Below are 13363 nucleotides of genomic sequence, written 5' to 3'. Positions count from 1 at the left end.
AACAACGTTATCAAAGCACAATCATGTGTGCACCCCTAACAAAGCTCACGTCATTTAATGCACGAGCTGACAAAACACATCGGTTACTTTACAATTATCCTGAATTCGCACGTTTTTCTTCCCCTCCAAGCTCTCTCTCCAAGTTTTCTACAATCTCCTTGAAGGACTCGATTATACTTATCAGTAAAATCAAGGATCTTCCTCAATTCAAGGATATTGGCGACTTATTATTCATTGTAAATTGTTAAATGCACGACCTGACAAAACACATCAGTTAAGAGGCTGTTGTAATTCATTTTGAAAAATTCGAGATCATATATTTTGGAATTATACTGAATTTACACGTTCTCCTCCCTCTTCAAGCTCCGTCTCTCCAAGTTTTCAACAATCTCCTTGAAGGACTCGTTTATTCTTATCAAGGATTCAACTATCATCCTTAATCCATGCATATTGACGACTTATCATTGCCCGAATTCGCACGTTTTTCTTCCTCTTCAAGCTCTCTCTCCAAGTGTTTCACAATCTCCTTGCAGGAATCGGCTATACTTATCAAAAATATCAAGGATCATCGTCCTTGATTCAAGGATATTGACGATTTATTATTTATTCCAACTTGTTGAATGCACGACCTGACAAAACACATCAGTTACTTTAGAATTATCCTGAATTGGCACGTTTTTCTTTCTATGCAAGCTCTTTCCAGGTTTTTCACAATCTCCTTGGAGGAATCGCTTATACTCATCAAAACTATCAAGGATCACTCTCAATTCAAGGATATTGACGACTTATTATTCATTAATTGAACCGTCAATACCCGTTCTCTACCTGAATTCTCACGTTTTTCTTCCTTTTGAAGCTCTCTCTCAAAGTTCTCAACTATCTCCTTGAAGGAATCGGTTATACTCATCAAAAATATCAAAGATCACTCTGAATTCAAGAATATTGACGACATATTATCCATCCATTACATCGTCAATACCCGTCCTTCACCTGAATTCGCGCGATTTTATTCCTTTTCAAGCTCTCTCTCCAAGTTTTTCACAATCTCCTTGAAGGACTCGATTATACTCATCAGAAATATCAAGGATCTACCACAATTCAAGCATATTGACGACTTATTATTCATTCCAACTTGTTGAATGCACGAGCTGACAAGACACATCAGCTACTTTACAATATTATCCTGAATTCGCACGTTTTTCTTCACTCTCATGCTTTTTCTCCAAGTTTTTCACAATCTCCTCGAAGGACTTGATTATACTTATGAAAAATATCAAGGATCATCATCAATTCAGAAATATTGACGACTTATTATTGATTATTGATTACAGAGTCTACCCTGAGAAATGATGTGGAATATTGTGAACCACACCCCAAGGCAGCTTCCGGCTGCCTCTGCTATCAAATAGCATATAGAGCTGCTAACCTGAAAATAACAAAAACAAACTTGAAGAGCTTTTGATAAACTAGTAGAGAGCAATAGAATCATACACATAAATAGGTGAGAAATATGAAAAGATTAAATTTTGCAGTAGAATGATCATTTTTATGTCTTTGAATCCTTGATAAAAAAAATTAACCACGGAGTGAAAAGCCAATTCAATTTCACAAAGTTGAATATGACAACGGAAAATTATGACTCACAATAATTAAGAGTGCATCATAGCTCCAAACATTTGAATAGGGCTACCTGAAATCACCAGTATCCTTCCATTTATTTACTTCGAGACAACCAGTTGAGTGATTCGTGGTCTAGTGGATAGAGTGCTTGCGTAGCAGCCTAGAGTTTCCCGGTTCAAACCCGCTCAACACCAAACGTTTTTGACCAGGTCACTCCAGTGTTATCGAATTGGCATGTTAAACTGTCGGTCCTGGCTGAAGTATAACATTCGTAAAACCTATTGACGGCTTAGGAGTGATTATATTGAGGCGAGGTAGAACTTCCGTCAGGGACTCCCCACCAGTAGAAGCCTTACGAATATTACTTTTTAGACAACCAGTTTTGAGTATTTTCCGAGATTCAATACCTCAAACTAATCATGTCTCAAAGGAGATAGGTTAATTGATTCTATGTAACAGAACTCTTTTGAATGTTTCTCGCTCAAATATGGTAAATATTGGGGATCCGAGCTTTGCTCTGGAGCACTAAAGCATAGGAAATTTATCACGGGAGAAGAAATTATGATATATTTATAGTTTATACAGAAAGGTTCTATCTAATCACAATGGATTGATTGATTGATTGATTGATTGAGTACTTTATTTATGTAGATTACAATATATACTGGCTTATACACTTATATACAATAGCTTACAATACAGCAAAATTATAGATGAATTTACATAATATAGACTAGGAAAATAACTATTGAACTGTATATGATATGAAAAAGCAATTTGTGATATAATAACTATAGATAATAATCATATTGTTATGCATCTACATAAATTGGCGGAGCTTTGGACATATCAATGTCCATTCTTTGGGAAGAATATTAAAAATATCCTCCCCACTAACTCTCTACCAAAACGTTAATTTCGTTATTTAAACTAAGGATTTATTTATTAATGGAAATATTGTAAAAGTTTTAATCAATATAAATATTGAAGAGAAAAAAAACAGAAAATTGATGGAGTAAAATAATTATATAGGTAGATAAGATCAAATAATTGATTAATAAAATGAAGTAGGCTGAAAGTAGATCAGGGTTATCAAATTACAGTAATATACAGCATTATGCAGTGGATAATTGAAATAACATGAGTTTATATATATATATATATATATACAATTCGTTCTATGAAATGGTTTAAAGGTTTATATTGGTGGAATGGGTGAGGGATGGTTGTCATGTGATCGATCGTTCTAGGGCCGGACAGTTTCAGTCATTTGTTCCAAAATATGTTTTTTTAAAGTCAGGTTGAAGCTCGCTCGGCTCTCGATAGACCTGATAGAAACAGGAAGTGTATTCCATGCACGACAGGCACTGACTAAGAAGGATTTTGTGAAAATAGTAGTTCGATGATTGGGTATCCTTAAAGTACTTTCTCCGGTTCTAGTATGTGAAGCATCTATCCTCCTACCTTCAGAGACAAATTTGAAATCATCTTTAAAATAGTTCGGATTAACGTATTTCAAGATATCTCTAACAAGCTCGACTATTCGAAAAAGCCTCTGATCGGGAAGCTTCAATGTTGAACTAGCAATGTGGGCTGGGGTGATATGATCATGGCGTTGGAGAGAGTAGACGAAACGTAGACAATAATTTTGGCAACGCTGTAGTTTATCATTCAGAGTGACTTGCATATCGTTAAGAACAGAATTACAATACATTAAATGTGGGAAGATGAGTGATAGAACCAATGATAATTGAATGTTTCTAGGGAGGATATCGTGCATTTTCTTCAATGCATGCATGGCTGAGAATCCTTTTTTACAAGTTTTGTTCACTTGTTCTGACCAGTCAAGAGTATTATTCATAATAATGCCCTCTACACTAATTTTGTGAATCGATTCAAGGTCAATAGTGTTTATAAGACGAGAATATCCAATTATAATGGGTTGTGTTTTGATGGGATTAAGCTTAAGGCCATTTTTCTTTGTCCATTCCACTATCGAATTGATATCCTGATTCATTATTCCAACTGTTTCATTAATTTTTGTTATGGGACAGCCTAAATAGATTTGAAGGTCGTCTGCATAAGTATGGAAACTGGAGAATTTGATAATGGAAGAAAGGTCATTAGCATACAAAGTGAAGAGGAGAGGGCCTAAAATTGAACCTTGTGGTACTCCATGCATAACGTTTTTCCAAGTTGACTTTTTGTCACCGACAGATACACATTGTTTCCTACCTAATAGATAGGATTTAAACCAAACTAACGAGTTGTGACTGAAACCAAGAATAGCCAGCTTATTCAGAAGGACTGTATGATCAACAGTATCGAATGCTTTAGAAAAATCAAATAGGGTGAGGATGGTGCATTTTCTTTGGTCCATAGCTAACCTTATATCATCAGTGACACGAAGCAGAGCTGTCTCAGTTGAATGGAATTTTCTAAAGCCTGATTGAAAGTTATGAAGCTTACTATTGTTGTCTAGAAATTTTACAACTTGAGCATGAATGAGTCTTTCTAGCACTTTGGACAATGCAGGTAAAATACTGATTGGTCTAAAATCCTCAACTTTATTGGGTGATGGAACTTTATTTAGAGGGTGAACCAGAGCAAACTTCCAGTTCTCAGGGAAAATGCCTTCTTCAAGTGACTTGTTGAAAATGTATGTAATGGTTGGTAAAACAGCAAATAACATCTTCTTGATAAATTTAATAGGAATTTTGTCTACACCCGTAGCATTACTATGAATACGTTGAATTGCTCTGAAAGTGTCTTCTTCTGAGATTGGATGGAAATGGAATTGATCAGTGATTGGTAAATCTAAGTTTGTAACCTGCTCTTCAAGATCATCTATATGATTAGCAATGACAACTTCGTCGCGTTGGTTAGAGTGTGAAACGAAATGGTCATTTATATTATTCAATGGTAAGTCAATTTGTGGATTCGATTTCTGTTTGCCAAGCCCGAATTCTTTTATTCCCTGCTGAAGTGATTTAGAGTCTTGTCTATTGTTTGTCATAAACGAATTCAAGTACCTAATCTTTGAGTTCCGTAATTCCTGTTTCACCCTATTTCTAAGGCTCCTATACTCTATCAAACTGTCCAAGTCAAATGTCTTTTTAAATTTTCTATGTGCTTTGTCTCTACGTCCCATCATCTTAAGTATGTCTTCAGTCATCCACGGTACTCGTCGTTTTCTATTAATCCTCCTTGTCACATAAGGTGCATGTTTGTCATACAAAGTCAAAGTCCAATTCTCGAAAGTCTTGACCATGTCATCAACTGAGGGTAATGCTTCAATTTGATGCCATGGAGTCTGAGCCACATCAGTCAGGAAGGCGGCTTCATCAAAGTTTTTGAAGTCTCTATAAGTGATAATTTTCTGTTCTGGCTTGGGTATCTTATGGGAAAGTACACAGTAGATCAAATCATGTCTAGAAATAGCTGGGACTGAGATTTGGCCTGCTTGAACAACCTCATTGGGATCACTAACAATGAGAAGGTCAATGAGTGTGTCTGATTCATTAGTATGATGAGTTGGATCGAGGGGTAAAATAGTCATGTTTAGGCATTGGAAAATAGTAGTCAGTTGAAAGTAGTCAAAGTTACGATTCGTCATGTTCAAGTCGGTGTTCATATCCCCCATAACTAGTATACGGTTATAACAAGGCATAAGTGAAAGCAAGGCATTTTCGAAATCTGTGAAATGACCTATTTTTGGTGGGCGATAACAGATACCAACGAGTAATTTATCATTACTAGATAAGGATAATTCAAGTAGCATAAACTCTGGTCTGGAACAATACTCTTGTTTAGATGTGATTAAAACTTTTGTTTTGATACCATCTTTCACATAAATTGCTACACCCCCACAAGCTTTATTTAATCTATCATTCCGGAAAAGATTATATCCAGGCAATGCAACAAAATTTGATGAAATACTAGGCTTCAAAAATGATTCGGAAATTCCGATTATATTGAAGTCCTGAAAACGGAAGATTGCTCTGAGTTCATCAATGTGGCAACTGAGGGATTTTACGTTAAGGTGAGCAGCCTTGAAAAGTTTTTTGAAAGAGTGGAGCTTATTTGCTAGAAACATACCTGCGTCATTATTACTATTATTGAAATAATCATACCTACTTGAGGGCGAGCGAGCTGACGTGTCAGTAAGAGGCATCATGGAAGCAGCAGACCAATCGTGAACCGACCTCAGAACGACACATGACGGGGAAAATGGGGATGAAACTGATAAAACTTAACCTAAATGAAAAAGTCTCTTGATTCGAGTGCATTCAGTATGCCTTGACAGTTCGGCTCACTTCACTATTTAAAGCACTAGTTCAGAAATTCACTAAACACTATGGATGGAGATTGATTCTCAGTGAGATGCAAAAATCTCCCTCACAAAGGCCCGGTTGCACATTTTTAATCCTGATTAATTTCAGGTGAACCAAATCAGTGAAGACCATTGCAAAAAGACGGTTTTTCTGATTGGTTCTCCTGGAATTAATCAGGGTTAATAACAGGCTGTTGTGAAACCGGCACTAGGTAACTGATTGAATGATTGCAATAGTTCAACAGCTGAGTTATAATTTTTCCTTAGAGTCACATACATATACACTCGCTCACTCACTTTCATTTTCGACAGACGTAATTTTTCCTCAGTCTCACACACATGCACTCGCTCACTCACTTTAATTATCGACCGACGACGAAATTATCAGCTGTTTCTCCAGGGATGAATAATTATTATCCTTTTTTGTCCTTCAGCGAGTTTCCCCAGGGATGAGACCTTGTGCAATCGAATTTTTATATCATAAACCTTCTATGTTCTGAATTCTGTAAGAATCGTTGGAGCCGTTTTCGAGATCCGGTGAACATAAATGCATACCCATATTCCCATACACCCATATAACCATATATCCAAATAAATCAATACAGAAATTGCTCGTTTAATAGTATGGGATATATGTGTAGGGGTTACTTGTAATATAACATTATCATTCTCCCTCTTCGATCACTCTCCAGCAGTTTCACCATACAAATTGAACCATATAACAGCCTTAGGGCTATTTCGCTCAACTCAGCAAAATGTCAAGTAGTGAACAATACAATGGATGATGGCACATTAGTGAGAGGGACGAATCCTATGATCAGCCAGATGATTTTGAATTGTGGGTAAGAAGTGATTGGTGGGGAGAGGGGTGAGGGACTTGCCAATGTCAAACTGACTGATTAGCATAAAGGATGTATGAGTGGGTGGGGGGAACCATCAAATATCAGTTAGCGAATCTACAGAGTTGCCGTCTCTCAGCCTCGTTTGACGTCCAACTGCCGTTGAGTTGCCGTCTCTCAGCCTCGTTTGACGTCCAACTGCCGTTTCTCAGTCTCGTTCGATGTCCTCCTATCTCTGAGTCGAGTGTGTGTTAATGACTTCAAACGGGGCATCAGTGATATGTCGTGAGTGTCCAGGCTACAATTGTCACATGTAACCGAATCACGTGAACAGATCGTATGACTGCAGGCTAACATATTAGTGCTCAATCAGTTAGCATTCAGGTTTGTAAATTATAGAATGTGGAAGGTGAATAATCATGATGAAATTGAGAGTATAGTTAAAGAAGATGAATGAAAAAATGTGGTATCGGATTGATAAATTGAATATTGATACTCCAAGTAAATAGATGGATCAATTGGATCAATCCATCCTATACTATTAAACGAGCAGCATCTGTTCATATGTTTATACGATAATGATTAGATGTTTGTATTTCACTGGATCTTGAGAACGGCTCTAACGATTCTCACGAATTTCAGAACATAGTAGGTTTATATTATAAAGATTCGATTGCACTTGGTCTTATCCCTGGGAAAACTCGCTGAGGACATCAAAAGGATAATTATTATCCATCCTTGGAAAAACAGCTGATAATAATTATGGAAGTGAGTGAGGAGTTCATGTGTGTGGGACTGTGTCAAAATTATGACTCAGCTGTTGAACTTTTGTAATCATTCTATCAGGTACTTAGTGCCGGTGCAAAAAAGCCAAGTTTTCCCAATCCTGATTGATCCCAGTAGATACATCTTTTTGAAATGGTCTTCTATGATTTGGTTAATGTGAAGTTTGAAAGGATTGAAATTAAACCGGCTTTCGTGCAACTGGGCCTTTCTGAGGGAGATTTTTGCATTCCTCTGGGAATTATCCTCAATTTACTGTTATTAGATAGAACATTTCTGTATGAATGTTATTATAATTTCTTATTTTGTAATGAATGTATATATTCCTTCATGCAGATTTAAACATCGCTTTACAAACTGAAGGTGTAGCCTTATTGTATGCTGGAAGATTGGACAGACTCCAGTCTCCAGAAGCAAAGCCTGATTCGGGGTGTATGATGGGAGACAAAATACCTTCTTAAGGAAGAAACGCTGGATACTTTCAACCACATCATAGATTCTTCCTCCCCACACCTGTGCTGCGTAAGAAATCACAGACCTTCCTACTGCATCGAAGATTTGTAGCTTTGATTTGAATGGTATCCCATCATTGAGGAGGATATCATTGAAGTGATCATTGAACTAGTCCAGCCACATTGACGCATTTTCATGTATTGATTTGTTTCGAAAATAAACGTTCAGTGCTGTTTAAAAGGTACGAAGTGCTACGAAGAATAAGGGCGAAAAAAATGGCGTGAGAATATTTAATATTGGTAATTTGTTTATAATGAAGGAAACCTATCAACCCGGCTGACGGCTACGGCTAAGCCTAAAGAACTATTATTTTACCTTCAATAGGCTACAGGAAAGATAGATTACAGAAGAAAATAATGATTTAATATTATATTCAGTACAGAATATTTGTGTATTTTGTTAAAAAGTTACAAAAGAAAAATGGTCTTGTATTATGTTCATTTTCTGCTGTGAAGTGTAAATAAAGTTCTATTCTATTCTATTCTATTCTATTCTATTCATTGAAGTGATTCATAGCCATCTTTGCTGAGAGTGATTTTTCTCTAAAATGATCTGTTAATGATAGCTTTGTGGACAATCTTACTCCCAGATACTTATACGAGTTAACAACCTCTATTGGCCTCTCCTCAAAACACCACTTTTCAAGCCTCCCCTGCCTTCCACCGTTTCTGAAGATGACGATTTTGGACTTATCCAGGTTAATCATCAGGAGTTCTGAAGGAAGTTGAAGAAATCTTCATCATTCAATTTATTCTGTATTCCAGCCACATTAAATGCAACTACATTCAGAGTTAGCTTGTCGTTCAGATTGATTTGTTCTGAACAACAGTTTTGTTGATAGGCTTTACTAATTATTTCTTTTGTTGCCCCCTGAGGAACGAAAAAACGAGCTGATATCTGATGCTTTCCCTTGCCTCAATTTTCCTTTTCCTGCGTTTTGCCCTTCAGCCTCTCTTCTGCGTTTTTCAGATTTTCCTCCCGATCCTGCCTCTCCTCGCCTTCGTGGTCTTCATCATCTCTTGACTGTTTCTTTTCTATATATTCACTCTCAACTTCTTTATACGTGATAAATCATCCATCAATTTCTAGCACTCCCCTCCTCACTTTCACATTCTTCTTTGAATCCCTAAGCTCACCTCCTACCTCCCTCAATATCTTCTGTCTCTGCCAATCCAAATCATGTGTCAGGAATATTTTGGAGCCTTTCAACTTTGTACATTCCTGCATAATACTATTCTTCTTGATTACAGATACTAGGGATAACATAACCGGACGCACACCCTTATCTTTTTTCCTGCCAATCCTCCTCACCAAATTAATGTCACCCGCCTTTAGTTCAACCTTCAGAGCTTTATTACAAATATCCAAAGTTTTATCCATCAATTGTGTAGATTTTTCACCATCTGCCTCATCGACACCAAAGAATATAAGATTATTTTCTCTTCTCATATTCTCAATCAACGCACTCTGCTTTTGTAGCTCTCGTTTCAATTCTTCATTTTCTTTGCCCAGTACCTCAATTTTACTATTCTGCTCAGCTATGATTGAAGGGATATTGAGCGCACTTATTTCTTTCTTGATAATGTTCTCCGTACTAGTGTTGATTTCTGTTTTGAATTTTTCGAACATAGCTTCCATAGTTTCAATATCAACAGCCATTTTAACGTGGATGTTATTGTGATGCTATAAGTAAGCAAAACAATCTTTCAGTGTAATCCGACTAAAGACTTCCTGTATCAAGTCCTATAGCATAATAGCTTCGTTCATCGCGAACAACGTTGTTCAGTGAGAAAGAATATAGGTATATACAATATTTACTGAACTGTGATAAGCCACGATGAGAAGACAGAAGAATAGTAGAAAAAGCTTTCACAGATGCATTTAGAATTACTGATAACGATGGGAAGAGAGGAGCGAGAGAGAATTGATAAAGATGAAGGAAAAGAACTTTCCGACTCCGCTAGCTAAGAAACTCGAAAGAAATTATTGTCTAACTTCGATGAGATAAGCAGATCCGATTAGCAGCCCAGTAAATAGAATGAAACTGTTCATCAATTTAACCTTAAAATAACTTTAAAACTATAAATTCATATCAATATTCACCACTTTTCAAGGATCCAGTCGTTTCATCTGAGAGATCAAGTCTAGCTCTACACAATGCACTGTTCAAACTCACAAAAATGCTTTCAAAAACTCAGTGACAACCGAAAAAACACGGAGCGTAACAAGACTCAACTTATCACGGCAGAATGCTCTGCCTAACCTCTCGATTTTTAAATGTTTTTTTTTCACCGGATCTCGAAAACGGCTCTAACGATCCTTACGGAATTCAGAACATAGTAGGTTTATAATATAAGAATTCGATTGCACTAGGTCTCATCCCTGGGAAAACTCGCTGCAGGACATTAAAATGATAATTATTATCCGTCCTTGGAAAAACAGCTGATATTAATTATTTCGTCGTCTGTTTGTGATGGAAGTGAGTAAGCGAGTTCATGTGTGTGGGACTTTGTCAAAATTATGACTCAGCTGTTGACTTTTGTAATAATTTGATCAGGTACTTAGTGCCGGTTGCAAAAAATCTGGGTTATTCCCAATCCAGATTAATTGCAGTGGATCCATCTTTTTGGAATTGTCTTTTCTGATTCAAGATGGCGGACCAGATTTTTGAACTCATAGTAAAGTAGAATTTTCATTTCTAGTAGGATCCCCTACGACACCCACCGTCAAATAACTCTTGTGTATGAGATATTAAGCCGTTCTCGGACTTTTCACCCACTCTGTATACGTCGTAATAATTGAGGGTTTTGGCTTATAGTACGGGATAGGAAATTCACGAATGACGCATCATCACGTCTGAACTACTGGAATGATTAACTTGAAATTTTGCATATAGATTCCTAATTAACCGAGGATGGCTATAAGCCTATTTCAGATTCTTCAAGATTTCAGTAGATCCAGTTTCCAGCTCGTCAGGTTTTCAATTATACCCTTACGAAGCACGAGTTACCTGCCAGTATTCAATAATTTTTTTTTCAGAATCAATTACCGAAATTATCGTATGCAATAAATGCATTTAATATTGAGCTGGAGTTAATTGGAGAATTAATTTAGAAGTGAGTTAAGTAGATAGTAGAGTGAATAAGTGGAGATTGAGCCAATGATAGGCGAATCATGTCTGAGAAAGTTGTCTCCTGAGTTATGAACATATTTGAAAACCTCATTTTCTTTCAATGCGGGAAGAAACAACAGACTTTCAACCGATTGTCGTTCAGCTAATCATTCTCCTTCTTCTTCTTCTTCTTCTTCTTCTTCTTCTTCTTCTTCTTCTTCTTCTTCTTCTTCTTCTTCCTTCTTCTTCTTCTTCTTCTTCTTCTTCTCTTCTTCTCTTCTTCTTTCTTCTTCTTCTTCTTCTCTTCTTCTTCTTCTTCTTCTCTTCTTTTTCTTCTTCTTCTTCTTCTTCTTCTTCTTCTTCTCTTCTTCTTCTTCTTCTTCTTCTTCTTCTCTTCTTCTCTTCTTTTTCTTCTTTCTTCTTCTTTTCTTTTCTTCTTCTTCTTCTTCATCATCTCCTTCATCATCTCCTTCTTCTTCTACTTCTTCTTCTTCTTCTTCTCCTTTTTCTTCTTCTTCTTCTTCTTCTTCTTCTTCTTCTTCTTCTTCTTCTTCTTCTTCTCCTTCTTCTATTAGTAAACGGTGGAGCTTAAAAATTTTAGACAAACTACTAGAGTGCAAATTTTCGAAACTTTCTGATCTAGACATACAAATCCGAACGGAGCTGGCAAAGACAGCACTCGTCTCTTTTGACCTAGTTTTTAATTTCTCATCAGGAATTTCGTCTTTGTCTCCTAATCTCTAATCTAACGCTCCCCAATCTTCCCACTCACTCCCTCCACCATTCCATCAAAGCTCTATTTGAGAACGTTTCTGCAACTGACCTTCTCTCATCATCCTTTTCCTCCTTTACTCATCATCATCTCTCTTTTCTCTCCTTCCCTCACCATCATCATCTCTCCTTTGCGACCTTCAATTTTCTCAAAACTTATTCCCCTTTGGTGAAAATTAGAATGATTTCGGAGAGAAAGAGAATTAGTGTTTACTGTTAGCATTTCGGATGGCTCTGTTGCGATGATTAGCCTGAGGCAACTTTTAAAAGAGCTGAGGAGCTAATAGAGACTAATGAAACGACGATACAAAGTGTGTGAGAGAAAGATAGATGAAGAGAGAGATTCAGATTCGGATTTCTTTATGTGTTCAACAAAACAGAATTCAACTTACGTTCTAGCGTTAGAAATAATTAATAGTAAGAGTGAAAAATCTGGTGTGGCGCACTCACACAACTTTCCTTGCCGTTAAGAAAATTGATCACCTGACGCTAGTGTTCACGCGCATCGTCTCAAGTCTACTATTCAAAGATCTGAGCCAGCTGGTGACAGGACGATAACGCTGGAGACACACGTGGTCTGCTATCTCTTCATAGTGAATGATTTAATAGAAACAACAGTTGCCAACAGCTTGCAATTGAATAATCACATTTTCTCGAAATTCGAGCTCATTTTCGATTTTAGGTGAAAATGCTACAAAACATTAATTGTAGAGATTTTCATGCTTAATCTCTTCAATTCGATTTTTTCTGTTTGAATTGTATCTGAAGCCTGATAATTGGGAATCTAGAATCGAATTTCTCATAGATAGGGCGGAGCTCCTGAATTTTTTACAGATATGGGACTTGTGGCAGTTGATAGAGCTTATCAGTGACTACTCTAGGTATAAATTTGATCAAAATCGTTGGAGCCGTTTTCGAGAAAATCGCGAAAAACCCTGATTTTGACAACATATTCGCCATTTCAGCCGCCATCTTAAATTGCATTTGATCGAAATAGTTCGTGTCGGATCCTTATAGGGGAAGGACCTCAAGTTCCAAATTCCAAGTCATTACGTTGATTGGGAGATGAGATATCGTGTACACAGACGCACATACACTCATACACACACATACAGACTAATAGCCAAAAACCAATTTTTTGGACTCAGGGGACCTTGAAACATATAGAAATTTAGAAATTGAGGTACCTTACTTTTTTCGGAAAGCAATACTTTACCTACCTATGGTAATATTGTGGCAACGAAAGTAAAAATCTAGTATGGCACACTCCTTGCCGTTATGAAAATTTCCATTGTACTCGTTTGTTTCCAGCGTAAGAGTCGAGTTTTCGTAAATATAATTAAAAATATTGATCAGCTGACAAGATAAATTCTGCTATCTCTCCCAGTGAAT

General features: G+C 36.8%; 2 protein-coding genes across 2 annotated transcripts in view; one reads left to right on the top strand and one right to left on the bottom strand.

Annotated features, from left to right (window-relative positions):
* Nucleotides 1–8182, top strand: part of LOC120352915 (proprotein convertase subtilisin/kexin type 5-like) — a 35677-nt gene extending 27495 nt beyond the window's left edge. The window contains exon 3 of the mRNA XM_039435250.1: nucleotides 7912–8182. Within this exon, the coding sequence (XP_039291184.1) occupies nucleotides 7912–7917 (6 nt within the window). The 3' untranslated portion in view covers nucleotides 7918–8182. The remainder of the gene's footprint in view (nucleotides 1–7911) is intronic.
* A 977-nt stretch (nucleotides 8183–9159) lies between these two features.
* On the bottom strand, nucleotides 9160–9747 carry LOC120352954. The gene has a single exon (XM_039435309.1). It carries the CDS (start codon nucleotides 9745–9747, stop codon nucleotides 9160–9162), a length of 588 nt encoding a protein of 195 aa, XP_039291243.1.
* Nucleotides 9748–13363: the final 3616 nt, after the last annotated feature.

Source organism: Nilaparvata lugens, chromosome 9 (assembly GCF_014356525.2).
Source record: "Nilaparvata lugens isolate BPH chromosome 9, ASM1435652v1, whole genome shotgun sequence".
In the NCBI taxonomy this organism is placed as follows: domain Eukaryota; kingdom Metazoa; phylum Arthropoda; class Insecta; order Hemiptera; family Delphacidae; genus Nilaparvata; species Nilaparvata lugens.
This window is presented reverse-complemented; position numbering and strand designations above follow the sequence as displayed.